A 16,888-nucleotide genomic window follows, 5' to 3' on the forward strand; every position below is an offset into this window, starting at 1 on the left:
TTCTGTGTGATAGAGGTCTTAGTTATAAATATAGAGAAGATCAGGCCTCAGACACTATTTTAACCCCACAAAAATGTATAATTGCAAACTATTTATGTCCAGATATCATTGACTTGATCCAGGGCTGAGATATTCCAACAGCTATTATGGTGACCAAGTGAACAGCATGTCTGTCACACAAGTTATGTGCATAACAAAGATAATTTAAATTTAAGAATAATATTGATACAAGGACAAATGCCTGCCAGTGAGTCACAATATGTTAAGACAAGGAGTTGTAGCATTTTTAAACTACCTGAGTAGTTTCAAACTGGAGCGAAGACAAAAAAATATGTGGTGCTTTATGGCAGTGTTAGGTAAGCCTGTAAAAGCAGTGCCCTGCTATACAAAAATATGAAAATAAGTAGAATGGAACTTCAGCTTGTGATATGAACCCTTAAATATGAAAAAGGTTCAAATCTCCAGTGGCCGACAAAAGACTGGGCTGGTAGTTTTTTCTGCACCATTTTAAAACCATTTAAATCTTACCTCCTCCAGAAGGACTATGGACAGCAGGCAGAGTAATATGTCCAGGTGCTCCTGGAAGCATTGGTCTCTCCCAGGTCAGTGTGCAGCCTTCCTGTTCTCAAAACTAGTCAACAGGTTTGAACTCACAAAGATTTTTCACTTTGTCAGTACATCGGAATTTTTGCCTTCCTTTGCAGTATGGGACATGGTCTTCTTCCTAAAATTAGCTGAGAATTTTACTTGTCAAATTCCTTCTGTCACAGGGATTCAGGACATTTTTCTCCTACTCTCATGCAGTAAACAACTTATAGTTGAGGGCACAAAGGGGATGAAGAGTAGTTTTTATTTGTTTTTAATATCACATTTCTTAAAGAGCACTTGAAATGTTTATAAACTATTGCATATGATTAAGCTCTACAGTAGCTTTGGGTTAATGTTTTAGAAACAGTATATTACTTTAGTTTTATTTTTTTGTAAATAATTTTTGAAATACTTGTTTGCTTGTTTTCAGAAAAGACAGTAAATCAAGTTGGTGAATGGAAAAAAATAAATATTTAGAATATAATTGCACAAAACTAAAATAAATAGGGAATATTACTAATTATTATTAACACCACACTTATTATAAAGATAATCCATTTCATAGATAATGTAAGAGCATCTGTGCGGCCTATCAAAAAATAGTGCTGTGTATCTGATCACAAAAATATCAGGTTTTAGAAATTCCATGGGATCTGGTTTTTCCTTCTCAAAATCAATAGGCCTTTTACCATTAACATTAATAAATGCAGTGCTGTGTCCATAAACATGCCAGGCTATTCCCTTTGACTAGACTTAGATTCATGTTTTACTAGAATTTTTAAGGTGGGACTAATAAATCTTGAACTCCCGAGCATTTTAATATACATCAGACTTGTAAATTTAAAAACTATTTCCTTTAAACAAAACTGGATTTTGTTGACAAACCTCTTGGAAAAGCATTTTTTTAATTTTACATACAGCTCTGTTAAAACATCGATGCAATAATTACTTTCTTAGTTCCTAAGTGCCACCTGGGTAGATTCTCACTTCCTTGTACCTGTGAATTGCATGTGAAGTATGGATATTCAAAAAGAGTCATTCCGGACATTTTTGCTTCAGATTCCTTCTCTCCATTGAGAGCGTTATCTAACAGGTTGTATTTGTGTCTGTTGTGGAAAACTTATGGTGTAAACAGATGTATGATTACAGTTTTATGGAGACTATACATGCAGTGAAATCTTTATGCAATAAGTGATTGCTGCTCTGGGAAATAAAGAATGGTTTCAGAGAACAGCTTTAATGCATCCATGTTCAGCCATTGATACAACTGAAAGGGTTTCCAATTTTTTTTAGACTGCAATTTCTGGGAAACCTCTTCCCAAGTGTACTATAAACATGTAAAATAGTCAGCATGCACATCCTGGAGAGGTGAGCACTGGAGAGGTGGTGTGGGCAAAGTGGTGCCCACAGTTATCTTGTACAAGATGGCACCTGTGAGCAGATGTTGCCCATCTCCTCTGGGTGCTAAACTGATGTGGTGTGATGCAGTATTCCTGCTGGCTTTGCAGGGACTGCCCGTGTGGGAGGACTTCCTGGAGGCTGTGGCCTCGTGCATGGTAGCAATTCAACAAGCTGTGTAGGAGTTGTGTATGGCAGGGAACTCATACAACTGTCTTTGGAGTGCAGAAAGACTGAGCGTCTTCATAACCAGTTTAAAAGCTTAAGCACTCCAGATTTACATAGCTGGTTTTGGCTTTTGTATTTCAAGGGTTCAGATGTAATGGGATATTCTTTTTCTGTTGAAAAACTGCTTGTCTTTTGTCTGGAATGTTTATTAAATGCTAGTGGTGTTCCCATATTTCAACCATTATCCATTAGTAATTTATCCCATTCCAGTCATTTTCCATTAGTAGCTGAGATGGAACAATTCAAGTTCAATGATGTACTTCAGATTATTTGAGATCTTAATTATTCTTCAAAGATTATTAAGATATATGCTTTGCTTAGTGGCTAAATGGAGATATGAAGTACTCATCTGACTAATTTCTGTTTGCCATTCATTCTGTTTGCCAAATGCTTTATTCAATTGCCTAATTTCTATAGATTTTCTGACCTATTACAAAAAAATGTGTTTAAAAATGTGCAAGTCATGGTGTTACACAGAACAGAGGAACACTTAATTTAAATTGAGTTTTCAGTAGTACCAACACCTTGTGCTGCTTATGTCTACCTCAAAAGCCCTATTTTTGTAGTATTTAGTATTCAACAATGTTTTTCTAGAAAATTTCAATTGTGGGGTTTTTTCCTTATTCTCAAATTACTTCATGTCACGCTAATTTTAATAAGTAATCTTCACTTTTGTTGTTATGTAATTATTTGCAAGTGTGTGATTTGACAAAAGGTCTGCTTGGTTAAAGGCCACATTTGAATCAAAAGCTGTGTTTGTATTAACCTCTGAGAAACATGAGAGGACCGTGCCTAATTACTTAAAAAAATACTCAACAAAAATGGATTGTAGCTTGTTGATCTTCTTATTTCTTTGATAACTCAGAGTAATCTTCAAGAAATATGTGGGCTTCTTTCTCAGATTCTTGAAATTTGATCACAGTGCAAAATTGTCCTTTGGCACAAACCCAGAAATACGCATCTTTGCATGATGCACCTGGACATATGTGGCAGGTCTGGTAGAATCAGCTAATTAACAACACAGGCTTAAACAGGCACCTCATCTGGCAGTGTAGTTAGTTGCCTGATGGTGCTCAGCAGGATTTGGTAGTGCTTTTTATTTTTCTATCCTAATGGTCTGCTGCCCACCTAATTTTGCCTTATTGTCAGCCACTACTTACCGCAGCTTGAGGCCCTCCCAGGAGGCTAAATTATTATCAAAGGATTAGGGAGATGTAGCCTTGCAGCTCTGACATTTCTGATTACTTGTCTATGCCAGAACAGTAATTAGCTGTGACTAATTAAGAAAAATGTTCCTGCCATAGAAAACCATTTAAAAGAACTGAGAAGTAGAAAAGCAATTGAAAAGCTGAGCAGTGCTCAGATTTGCCGATGCTCTTTAGATTTTCACCAAAGTCTTAACTCATCTTTAATTACGTCTCTTATTTTATAGGGGAAATAGAAAGCTCGTGATATGAAAACCACTCTGTAGTTGTCTCATGATCTAACAGAATTTTTTGTCATTTTGAAACAGTTGCTTCTTTTTTGGTAAAAGAATTTTAAAGAAAACTCTAGGCAGTGTCACTGAAAAAGTAAATTATATTGACATGTTCAAATATAGGAAACTCTTCTGCAAGATGGAAGCAACGTCTTGCAAACTTACTGTTCAAAGTCTTTTTAAAGTTCACTAAATTATTCCTGATGTTTTCAAATAGACTCCCCTTATTTTTCAAGGTAGCAATCTCTATAAAAGAAAAAAAGTTCGTTTGAAATCTGAAAAGTGTAACCTCCCTGTGTTTTCATATAGTGTAGAAGTTTTCTCTGATTTTTTTTTTTCTGGATTATGCTGAGAAAAAAATGTGCCCACTCTTGGAGGGTGCTGATTGTGCTGCTATGACTGCAGCAAAGCTCAGTACTGTTGAAATCAGTACGACCACAACACACTTAAAGTGAAGCATGTGCTTCAGAGTTTCCTGCTTCAGGATCAGAATATTCAGCACTTTGTAAGCTGTTTTATACTGCAGCTGATAGTGTTTTCTCTAGAGAAACACAATGACATAATATGACTGTATTTTATATGGCTTTGATATGATACACTTTCACGTCTTCATTCTTTATGCCATTCTTAATTCCTGAATTTCCACTCTGTTGTGTACCACACAACCCTAAAAGATACAGAAATTCTTTTCCCAAGACATTAAGTAGCCCATAGTCCAGTGTGCATTTAGTATTCATGGAATGGATGTCTGACACCTTTTTCACACCAATTCAATCATATTAAATTTTTCCAGCTGGGAAGTAAGAAACTATGAAATAGATATTCTGATATCTTGCTAAAAGTGCTCTCTGGGTATAAAAGGAAAATAGAAGATTATTTTTAGGGCACTAAATCTCATAGCCTGATATTCAGAATTCCTTATAGGCCCTTCCCCCTAAGTTCCCTGACTTGTTTGAGAAGCTCACTTTTTTGGAAAGGAAATGAACAATGTATAAATTGCTCTTAAAAAGCAATTTTAAATGGGTGTTACAAGTCACAACAGGAAAAATTAGGAGAAAAAAAATCCTAAACTTAATATTTTAAAACCCATCTGATTTTTTTTTTCCCCTGGGGGAAGTTTTTCAATCAAATAGAGCCACAAGGGGTTTTTGCTTGTTTGTTTGGGGAAGGTCTGTAATACTGGGAGCTTCCGGTATGGTTTCCCCATATGCATTTCTGGTACATACTGTTCATTCATTTATTAACTTAGTTATATGGATCTATCCATCACTCACAATATCCATTCACTAAAAACAATAACAATTCTGCCTAATAAAAGAGAGCTTCTTCCAACATCCAGGCCCAATTTAGTCCTTTAACCTTTTTATCCCACTTAGGCACAAAGTAGCAGCATCTCATTCCAGGCACTGCACTTTTTCTTCTTACCTAGATGGCTTGAAATGTGTCTAGCAACTTAATAGAATCAATTGAGCATGGACAACTATAAAAATATAAAATAGCACCGAAACTTTAGATGAGGCTGTCAGTAAGTGTTAACTGTGGCTGCAGCTTTCACATTCTACACAGTCAAGGGAAATCAATAAGGATTGTACCATTTGTATTGTCTTACCTAATGTTTGTTCACCATGAAGTGCCAGGCACAAGCACCATCTAGGGAATATTGATTTCTTGATGTACTGTAATTCACACACGTATAAACAGCAGGAGAACCTTGTGGCTTCTCAAACCTTACTTACAGGTTTGATGTTTATACTTGTATTGCATTTGGGTCAAGCTTAGTTGAAAAAGGAAAGTAAAACAAAACTCTTCATAAGTGTTCACAAATAGGCACACAACCACATTTTTGACCACATTACAAGAAAAATAGTGCCAGAACCCATAAGAATAATCTGGTTTTACTATAACGAGTCAGACATAACAGAAAGAGGTTGCTATGTTACAAATCAGAATAGATAAGGATGCTGCAGAGTGCTCTGACACAGATTTGTAAGTGGAAAGAGCTTCTTCACCTGTTCAGTCATGGGAAGCCAAAGCTTTAGTGCTGATTTAAATGCGCAGAAGTGTTGAACTATATAGAGATTATTTTCTTTAAATAATTTTCAGGTGTTTCAAGGTATATTTTCTTAATTTACATTACACTGACTTTCTTTTGCATTATACTGCACTAAAAGAGCAAGGAAAAAAAGTAAAAATAGTGCAGATAAAAATCAGCTCAAAAAACCACCCCAACACAGCTGTAAAATTTACATAGCTGAAAGAGTGTTCATGGGCAACAAGGTCCAGGATGGAAGGGAGCAAACCAGGCACCTGCCCAGTCCAAGGACATTTCATCCAAAGAGAAAGGGGAGGAGAGAAGCAAGAGGGAGGCAGGAGGCTGGACCTCTGCTCCACATTGGGGCAGCCAGTGTAGTGCCCAGTTGCTGTGGTGTAAGAGAGGAGTAGGTGCAGCAGTGTGCATCTCCCTGCCAGCTTCTCAGCTACATCCAGCTCTGTCACATGGCACTGCAATAACATAAAGAGTAAATGGATGAGTCAGGATTGATGAGGTGGAAACAAATGAGCTGCCTGTAAATACTCACTCAGAAGAACTCAGGATGGTTTAAATACTGTAATAAAAATATGTACTTGACCTCGGTCCACAGGGAGCAGGGAGTCTAAGTAGAAGATTCTAGGACAAAAAGTACTGAAGTGAGTGTAAAAGCTACAGCACAGATTCTGACTCAGTTTCAGCCTATCTTACTTTTGGTACTGAGATGAAGAATATTCTTACTTTAAGGGAGGAATGCAGCTAACAGGAGGTCTCCTGTGGTCCCTGTAATGATATCTCACTGCAGGGAGTGAGAAGTCCCCAGGGAGTTCTGGATGAGTGGGCTAAAGCAGAGATGGGTGTTTTGATTGCATACCTTACACACAGGGTGAACCCAGACCTTTAGCCTTACTGAGGGCCACAAAGATGATACAAGGGCTGGAACACTTCTGCTGTGCAGACAGGCTGGGAGAGCTGGGTTTGTTCAACCCGGAAAAGAGAAGGCTCCAGGGAGACCTGAGACCTTAGAGCAGCCTTCCAGTACAATAAGGAGGCTTATAAAAAGGAGGGAGAGAGACTTTTTATAGAGACACAACAAGGGGCAGAGGTTTTAAACTGAAAGAGTGTAGGTTTAGATTGGATGTTAGAAAGAAAGTACTTACTCAGAGGGTAATGAGGCACTGGAACAAGTTACCCAGAAAGGCTGGAGATGCCCCATCCCTGAAAGTGTTGAAGGTCAGGTTGGATAGGATCTTGAGCAGCTTGGTCTGGTGGGTGACATCCCTGCCCATGGCAGGAGGATTGGAAGTAAATTATCATTAATTTCCCTTCCAACTCAGACCATTCTATGATTCTATAATGTCAGGCATTCACTTAGGAAGACTGCTTAGCATTTGTACAGCTAAATACATTTGTAGGGCTTTTGAAACTAGAGCCTGATAGCAAGAGGCAAGTGTTATAATGAGTAACAACTTGGTCATTTTGCATTATGTTAATTTGTTTATTTTGAGGATCCAAGCTGGCTTTCATTTCAGGGTCACTCAAGTGATGTTCCCCGTTCTGTGCCTTGGAGGATGTTTGTGGATATACCCAAATTGCAACACAACACAGTGTAGCAAGACTGACAGTGTTTCCTCCACAGAGTTTAGCACCAGAATAACCTATGAAGTTTTGTTCACAGATGCAGTGCGTATCCAGAGTGGAGCAGAGAAGCTGTTTATACTGTTAGTCTCTCACAGTCATGAGCATCATGCTAGTACCTACTGTGTAAAATCAGAACTGTAAAATCACATATGTCCAGATATGGAAGGAAGTTACGTGTGTCTGATTTTGCAAACTTCCAGTTTTTCAGCTTATCTGCCGTATGTGAAGAAGGCAGGAAAAAAATGAAGGTCACAGACATTATAAAGTAGCATAAATATTGTAAATTTCTGTTTGACAACCAGTATGAAATACAGTACTGTATATGAATATGAGTACTGTATATTTTGCATTAAAAGTGTATCTTTATTTGTCATTTGGCAGCAGTTCTGTAGCAACTAGCCATCTTCTAATTAGAAGCCAAAAATATAAAAAAATTGCTTTCCTTCTAAAAGATAAGCTTTTCATACGTTAGATGTTCTTTGGTTTTTCAGAACTATATATCCTTTTTGATCAAGAATTTCAAAGATGCTTAATATGCTTTTAAATGAGCCATGGCTTTTCTTTTCATCTTGTTATTGATTTCTGAAAATTAATTTTGTTTCCTTTTATCATCAAAATATCCCATCCAACAACTGTTCACTTGTTTGTTGTCGAAAGTCTTTCTGAACAAGGTCTTTCCTGAACAAGGTTTGGGTTCCTTTTTCTGTTGAGCTCCTTTCCCTTTCCCCTGATTGCTTTGGGAGTGGCAGTGCGAATCCTTCATTCAAATAGGCAGCAAAGAGACTGGCTAGAGACTAAAGTATTTGTTCTTAAGAAAAACAAAATGCTTTCTGAGCTTCCTGGGAGGTTGGAGTAATGGCACAAAAAAAGAAGGAAAGGCAAAAGAAAGCCAAAGGAAGCATCCTACTGGAAGAAAGAAAACCTTTCTTCCTTGGCCAAGCAGTGTGCAAGAAGCAAGTTCTTAAATCTACTAGAATCAGATTTTTTAAAAAACCAAAAACAAAAAATGGGGGTTGGAGGGTGGGGAGGGCAGGAAAAATTTAAAAGGGGGAGGCACGAGTACCCAAACAGAGTTTGTCATTTCAAATCACTAAACTTAGAAAATCTTGTATCAGAAGTATGAGTGTTGAAGCAGACAGTGGTGTCTGATTCCTTTCTCACCTCTCCTTTCCTGATACATATACCTGTAATTTAGGCTGTCAACATTTTTGCACATTCCTGAGACAAAGTTCAAAACATGACTTAGCATTCCAGACCCAGAGGAGGAAGCAAAACACAGAAGCTGGATGAAAGCCTGAGATGTTTCCAGGAAGGCTCCTGGATAAATGGGGCCAAGCATTAGGAGTGTAAGACACTGGTGAGGTGAAAGAGGAATGTGTCAGAGGCTTGGAGCAAAGGAGGAGCTCAAGAGGGAGCGCAGGAGCATTGCAGCAGAAATACGTGACACAGCAATGGGAAGACTTCTGGACAAGTCCTTGAATGAAAATGTAGGAATGGACTGTAGCAAAGTGGGGAATAGAGTTTTTACATTTGACACAATATTGATTTAGTCAATATTGTGATTGGCATTTTCCAGATCAAGGACTTTTAAATATCTGGAATTTTTTTTCATATAGGGAAAAGGCTTCATTTGTTTGTCCTTCCTGCTGACCCCGTGGTTCCAACAAGGTCAACTCCATGGATTTTCCACTCATACTTAGTTTAATTTTAATTTCTTTTAGTTTATCTTAAATAGAAGTTCCTAGGGGGAAAAAAGATGCAAAAGGAATAAATGTGGTGGCATCATGAGGACCCCCCCCTTGACTTGGGTGGTGCTTTCAGAATTACCATGACTTGTTAGCTTTCAGAAGAGTGTATGAACTCATCACTGCTGAGGTAAAAATCCTCGTTTAAGTGGATGATATCTCCACCTAATGAAAATACAGCTATAACTTCTAAACCTCTGAGTATTTTCAAAAACACTATGAATGATATTTGTGTCCCTCATTGTCTTTAACATTCAACAAAGGCAACCAGTATGACTACTCATATTTTGCAAAAAGGGAAATAAATTATGAGACTTAAATCAGAATCTTTTTTCAGCTTTTGCTGTTGGCATTTTTAAGAAATAATTTATTTATTTTTTAAATGTCCTAAAAGTTCCATGCTTGTAGTGCTCTCTATCATAAACTTGAAGCAATATAGCAGCATTGATCTTTAATAAAAACTAGGCATTTTAGCACTTAAGTTTTAACATGCTCATGTTTTGTCTTGCATTAGCTCATAATTATTTTCTCATTTTATCTTATGCTGCACTTAGTGTTCAGTGTCTTTAGTGAGAAATACACTTTTTGTTACTGTTTCTGGTAGGGCAAGTAAAGCTGAAGGAAGTAGAAACATCCTGTTGTTGTCTGAGCGACTAAATTCCTGATCAATAGTGCAATAAAGGCTTCCGCAGGAACATAAAGTGCACTTCCTAGAAAAGCTGTTCCCCTGCTAAACTCAGTGGAGAAAGCATTATGACAATGCCCATTTATCAAGAGCAGTCAAGGTATAGAAACTCAACGGGGTCTTGTGGCTTAGGCGTTAGGGATACCAGCCCCAGAAGGACTAAGCCATTGTGTATTGCTATGTATTGAGCCTCCTTCCAGGTGGCAAACAGCTGCACCTTTTTATAAATCTTCAAAAATAAATTTGAAGTGGTTGCTTTCAGCCAATAAGTGTTATTTTTAATTGAACCGTTCTGCGAATATTATAGCTCAGGCACCCAGAAAGGTGGTGAATATTTATTATATTTGTTTTGTGTTTCCACCGGTCAGCAGAATAATGAAATTCCTTAACTACTTCTCTTTAACTTGCCTGAAGAAAGCACGGTATGTTGCTAAATCGCTTTTCACTAGCCCTGCCGAGAAACAACTTTAATCCTTGTTAGAAAATTGCAGAGTCTGGGCCTGACAAAGAGCTCATGCCTGGCGCATTGTGAGCGCTGGGAGCGGGGCGAGGGGAGCCCTTTACAGCTGCGTGCCTCCAGCCCGTCTGAGCTGGACTATTTAGGCGAGGAGGTTTGTCAATTCCTCCTGACAATGGAACGAGTTTTTCAGTGCCTGTAGCTGCGCCGAGCCCCGTTGGGGATCAATGCTGGCCATTCAAGCTGCACCCTCTTTCATTGCTTTGGTTTGTTAATTTAAGACTAAAGGTCTGCTGAGGGGGTTTAGGGTGTTTAAGAAAGCTGATGAACTGTTTAAGAAATCTGATGAACTGAGAGCGTTTATAGCCCTGGTGTGGCAACTATTGGCACTGAGGGAGCTGTGTCCTTGTTGACCCTCTTGTTATTAAAAATGCACAAGTGCTGCGCTTCTCAATATTTCAACACTCTTTCATTGTCAATACCACCTTCTGAGCCCTTCAGCTTGTTGCTTGCTCTAAAGATCTTCTTAGATTGGGTTTGAAAACTTCACCTTAAACACTAGATTAGACTGATGTTCTGTTTTCCGTGCTCCTGTTGATTTGTTGAACCTTCCCAGGGCTGGAAAGCAAGTAGCAGCTTGATGGGGAGACGGGCTGCTAATATGATTTACCAGTGTACAGTCATGCACAATAAGTGTGAATAAATACAGGGGTCTCACAGAGTCAACCCTAGCCTTTCCTTTTCTCTTATTTTTTACTTTGAAAGAGGTATCTCAGGAAAATGAAGTGAGTAATGCATGCCCTTACAGGAGCTGGATGGGCTGTGAATAAGGAGAGAGGAGGAAATAGCGAGGCAAACATTTTTGTTAAAGTGGTTTGCTGCTGTTATCTGCTGATTTGGAAAAAATGTATAATAAGCACTTACTGCTTTACTCTTGCATAGACAACAGCAAATAATGTGGCAGTAGTACCAAATAATGAACATTGCAAGAGATGCGTTGTGCTTTCACTGCTATTGTTACTAATGGGAAAGTTACTTTTGCTTAAAACTGGTTAAGAGCAGTTGTTGTTGTTGTTGTTGCTGTAGCTGATGTTTTAACTGGGTGATCTCAGAACAATTATCCAATCACTGAAGTTTTGGGGTTTGCAATAGGTTCCCATCAGTTACAAGACATCCATTTCTGCCTCTCTAACATGCTCATGGTTGTAAAAATGTGTGGCCTTGGCAAATTCCTCTCAGAGAATGGCCAAATTCTCTGAGAGGAATTTGCAGTGCTGTGCTTTTTAACAGACTCAAAAATAAGTTATAGGGAAATCTTTATTTTCTTGTTATGGAGTCCAGCAGATTTAAGTTTATGTGGCTTCAGCCTACACTAAGTCCTCAAAACTAGTGGATATAAGACCATTCATAAACAAGAATCCTACCCACAAGTACCTCTGGGAGAATTCTACAAATATACTGGATGTGACTGTTATTAAAAATACTGTTAAAAAATAAAAATACTTTTGTTCTAATAAAACAGCAGTCATATTTTTTCTGAACAAGGCATGTTGACAGAAGAGCAAGTACTGTAGTATCATTTCACAATGACCAAATTTAACATTTGTACTGAAAGTTTAATGCATTGGCACTAGTCAGGAAAACATATTATATTGCTTTCGTACATAAAGTTGAGTAGAGAATTAATTTCCTCCAATGTCTTAGCTTTGTTTTCAGTGCATATAAAAATATCACAGGTATGTAGAGTCGAAGTTTTACTGCATCCATCTTAAATAAGTTTCCTGGTTGGGCATTAAAACATTTTGCCAGAAAACTGGAACAGTCTATTGTCAGTAATCTGTCACTGTTCAGTATTGTTGCATGGGAAATTCGGTCTCAGAATTTTCAGTCCTGTCTGTACATTGCTTGTCTGAGCAAGTTTGAGCCCATTCTGTGTTCTACTTGATAAAAAAAATATATATAACAAATACATTACTGGAGAATATCAGTTTTCAAAAAGCTCCCCTACTAAAATAATTCTCTTTACCAGGATTATGTTTACAATTAAAAACAGTAAGGTCTGAGTTATATTATAATTTCTTGGCTTATCTTATTGCATTTGGGTAGAATGTTTGATGTAGGAATCTTTATGTTTATTTAGATCAACAGAGTTCCCCAATTAATAGGCACAATTGTATTTCATTTTCTAGACATCTGTATACATACAACACCTGTCATATAGTTTACCACTTAGTAACAAATCTGTCACATTAAAAATACTTTGCAGGTACATACAAAGGAAATCAATACCATCATGCATGTTAGGGATGAAATAATGTAAATAGGGTAAGAATGTCATTCAGTGATCTAAAAACAGTATTTTATGGATATCTAATCAGTCCCACAATTTAGTGACTAAATCAAACTACTTTTATGAAATATGTAGCTCTGCCTTTTTTGTAGTGCGTTTTTCCCTTTTGTAAAATAGTAAATTAATAGGAGAAACTCTAAAAAATAAAAGTAATTTATTTTCAGTGATTTACAATTAAAATATAATTTAACACATACCAAAAAAAACCCAGAAGAATTATTATATGAATATCTAATTTCAGACTTCTCTTAAAACTGATAGGTCTAATGTGGTGAGACTGTTCCCTGTAAGGAAGAGGTATTTGAAGTTATTTATTGTATGTCTTTCAAGTTTTTACAGAAAGCTTACATTTTGAAGGAAGAATTCTATTTCTTTATTTTGTTACATCCAGTAGCAAGTAATTTGTCTTCATATTTTCAGTATATATATATTTTTTTTGTTTGTTTATGTGGAAGTGGATAATGAGACATGTTAGATACGTCCTTTGAATTACTGTCACAAAATATACCTTGTCTAACATGCTGCATTTTTAAATATGCACGATTTCCTCTCTTTGCATATCTCTGTATTTTGCAAAGACACAGGAAATTGTATTATAAAATAATTTAAGCCTCTTTCCTGTGGGAAAAGAGACTAGAAACACAGCTATGACACAAACTCTTTTAATCTCTCACTGTTAAAATGTAAAAAAAAAAAAATAAATCCCTTGTTTTTTACAGTTTGACTAAATGACATCTGGTTGTGATTTTACAGGAGGGGAAAAAATGATACAACTATATTTAGTAAAATCTCTTCTAATCCAGTTAATGTGAAAGAACTATTAGAGTAGCTATTTGGAACTGAGCATTTTTTTACAGTAACATAGACACCAACAGCAGAGGGCTTATTCTTAACCCATCCATTTGTGAAGTGTTGAGTGAAAACATACCCATGCCTAAGACATAAAAAGTAAATAAGGTAGGCTGTAATTATAATTAGTAATTAATGTAAACCAAAACCTTAATATGGTTATTTTGAGAAGGGTGGAGTGGTGTCTTGATCATATTTAAAAACAGTTTCCAGGGATTTTTGATATTTTTTACTTAATGATGAAGTGATTTAAAAAAAAAAAAAAAAGAGAGATGAGAAAAGACAAGTTTCTTATTCTCTGGTGCTGTTTTCCTGTCTGGATTGAAAAATCTGTTTATTGTAAATTCTCTCTCAAGATACCCTCCCTGTTTCTATCCTGGCTGTTTTAGCTGTCAATTCTCTCCTGTAATTGTATCTTTAATATCCATTCTCACTGACAGATAGCAAAGTGCATAACACTATTTTGCTTGAATATGTTGTAACTGAAAGATAAAATGGCAGGTGCTAATTCATGTAAAGAATGGTTTAGGTCAAGTTATTTGATTTCCTACTGACCCATGCAATTCTCATAACAGGAAATTATATCATTGTTGACTTCGAGTGCTGATCTGTGATCATTTCGAAGTGTTTCATTACCTCTCATTACCAAATCTGTTAAATGAATACTGCAGGGTTATTTGGTGATGTTTGTTGTTGGGTTTTTTATCCTTTTTTTCAGCAATGGTATAGCAACTCCATGAAAGTCATATGCATGTGGTTGACTGACAGATTAGATGTTCAGCTTCACATCTACCAGCTGAAGACTCTCATCAAGATAGTGAAGGTAAATAAAATATGTTTGCATTAGACTGCATAGTACAGAGAGAAAAGTAATAAAGTAATAAAGTAATGACATGGATGATCAACCCAAAACTTAGAAAATATGTGGGTTTAGGTTGGCATTTTTTATCCCACAGTTGTAGCAAATTCCAGGAGTAAAATAACTCATTGAACCCCTTAATGTTAATTATATGTGCACTTGTATTTGTTATAAATTCTAGACTTGGGGACAATTAGGTAGTTGCAAGGAAATTTGGAGCTAGCTGTACAGCATTGCTGTATGATTATTCTTACTAAATTATTATTTGTCTTGTTACCAATTTTTTGCTTTACCTGAATAATTTCAATAGTGTTCCTTCTCCATTTTCCCCCTTCTCCTAAAAATAGGAACTATTTTCTTTTCTGTGCACATGTAATTACTGGGCTTAATTGAAAACAGTATTCAATGTATTAAATAACATTTTCTAATCTTTCATACTCGGGGATAAGTATCAATAGAAATAGCAATCCCTTCTCTTCAGTCCTCAGTCATTTACATTGGCCAATGTCAAATGCTTCCAAGCAGAGTGTAACATGCCTCGCAACAGGCAATTATGGGTTAACCTACATAAAAGAAAGTTTGCTCCTAAATCCCTTTTCAGATCTTAGTTGATACCCTTAGGCAAGAGACAGAAAACCATTTCAGATTTTTTTTTCCTTTTAATTCTGTCTTGTTTAACTTTGGACATTCTTGTTATCTGTACAAATGTGAAATAAGAAACACCTGTTGTCAGTGGTGACCTTGATTTCTTAAAAAAATTTTCTCATTAATTTCATGTAAGACTATAAAGTCAGGAGCATCTTAATTCATGGTCACTGGAATTGCAACTGCTGCTTTCAGGATTCACTAGCAAAAAGGAACGGAACAGAGAGAAATGCAAGAAAACAGTTGTAACAATGATGGCTCCCTGAAGCACTCAAGCTTAGCTTTGCTGGTTTTGACCTTAACTGATTTCTCTGGGAGCAGGATTTGGCTCTTCACTTGATTGTGTGCCCAAAGGCAAAAGCAGTTTGCTGATCCTTGTTAAAATGTATGGCTCTTGTGAAGAGTTTAAAGCTATTCTCAAATGAATCACAGAAACATAAAATGGTTTGGGTTGGAAGGGTCCTTAAATATTATCTAGTTCCAACCCCTCTGCCATGGGCAGGGACACCTCTCACTAGACCAGGCTGCTCAAAGCTCCACCCAGCCTGGCCTTGAAGGCTTCCAGGGAGGGGGCATCCACAACTTATCTGGGCAACCTGTTCCAGTGCCTCACCAGCCTCACAGTAAAGACTTTTACAAATATCTAATCTAAACCTACTCTCAGTTTGAATCTGTTCCCTTTTGTTCTATCACTCCATGCCCTTGTAAAAAGTCCCTTTCCAAGGTAGCTATCATCCTCTGAGGAAGAAAATAGGTGTTAGAGGATCTAAAACCTGTGCCCCATGAGATCTAAGGATGGGCAGGCTAAATTGTACAAGAGAAATACCACTTTAAAGGATTAAAGGAAACTCTTACAAAACTGAATTTCAGGTGAATGAGCAGCACTGCCAACCTGCCTCCTGGCACACTGGTTAGCCTTGTTCCAAAGGGGGAGGCTCCTGCTGGAGGTGGGAACCCTGCTTCTGGCAGTGGCCTTTCTGTACCCATATATATACCTGGTTTGCTCTGCATGTAAGTTCCAACTGTGTTATTCCGTGGCACCTTCTGTGGATATCAAATACTGAAGAAGATGTCAATCATATTGGTTCTGGAAAACAGAAAGTTTTGGTGGGTGAACATAGAGCTGGTAAAACAGGAACTCAGCAGACAGGAGTCTGTTGGGAAATACAAAACAATGGTTCAAGAAGAGTATCCGAAGAAACTTCTCCTGCTGCAGCCCAGCTGCAGAGAGACATGGGGAAGCACACTTTTCCTCCAAAATAGAGTGAATGAAGGCATTTTTGTTTGTTTTAGGAAAAAAATAAACAAACAAAACAAAGAAAAAAACCCGTAGGAATCTATATTGCTCCTGTCACCTCTTAAAAATATTTTTTTTTAATAAAGAAAAGAAAAAACACCAATAAAACCTCAGATAAGTAGGAGGTCATTCTTGAAGGACACAGGATGAGTAAGAGAAATATAATTATTTTGGATTTGGATGCAACCAGAGTAGTGGCCTTATAAAGAAAGACTAGAAGAAGAAACATTGTTCCCTTTATTCTCTTTAAAGGCTTATGATGGCATAAGGGTTTCATTAGATGTCTGAGACACGTGCAGAGGGATGTGACTAAAGAAGGGTCAAGGACCAAGAAAGTTAGGGAGAAATGAAAAATTAAGCTTGGAAGTGAACATTATTATCCTGCAAAACTATGTCAAGATAAGAGCAATGTCTGAACCCCAGAGTGCTGGTCTGAGAATGGGAAGAATACAATGTAAAAGTGAAGGAAATTGCTGTAGGACCTGTTAACAGCATCAAAGCAAATTGAATGCACAGTGTTATAAAAAGGGAATGCAATGGTGACACTTGAAAAAGACCAGGCGGGGTACTCACAGGAGTGTGTGAGCAAAACATAAGCTGCATCCATTGACTCTGACGCTGACCTGTGAAAGTCAAATAA

At 37.2% G+C, this 16,888-nt stretch overlaps 1 protein-coding gene across 3 annotated transcripts in view; it reads left to right on the forward strand.

The window, feature by feature from the left end:
- Window positions 1-16,888, forward strand: part of CADPS2 (calcium dependent secretion activator 2) — a 280,371-nt gene that overhangs the window by 261,437 nt on the left and 2,046 nt on the right. For all 3 annotated transcript variants that reach the window (XM_041405503.1, XM_041405505.1, XM_041405506.1), the window contains one exon: window positions 14,166-14,270. In XM_041405503.1, coding sequence (XP_041261437.1) covers window positions 14,166-14,270 — 105 coding nt within the window. The remainder of the gene's footprint in view (window positions 1-14,165; window positions 14,271-16,888) is intronic.

This window comes from Onychostruthus taczanowskii, unplaced genomic scaffold (genome assembly GCF_017590055.1).
Source record: "Onychostruthus taczanowskii isolate IOZ18803 unplaced genomic scaffold, ASM1759005v1 scaffold23, whole genome shotgun sequence".
In the NCBI taxonomy this organism is placed as follows: domain Eukaryota; kingdom Metazoa; phylum Chordata; class Aves; order Passeriformes; family Passeridae; genus Onychostruthus; species Onychostruthus taczanowskii.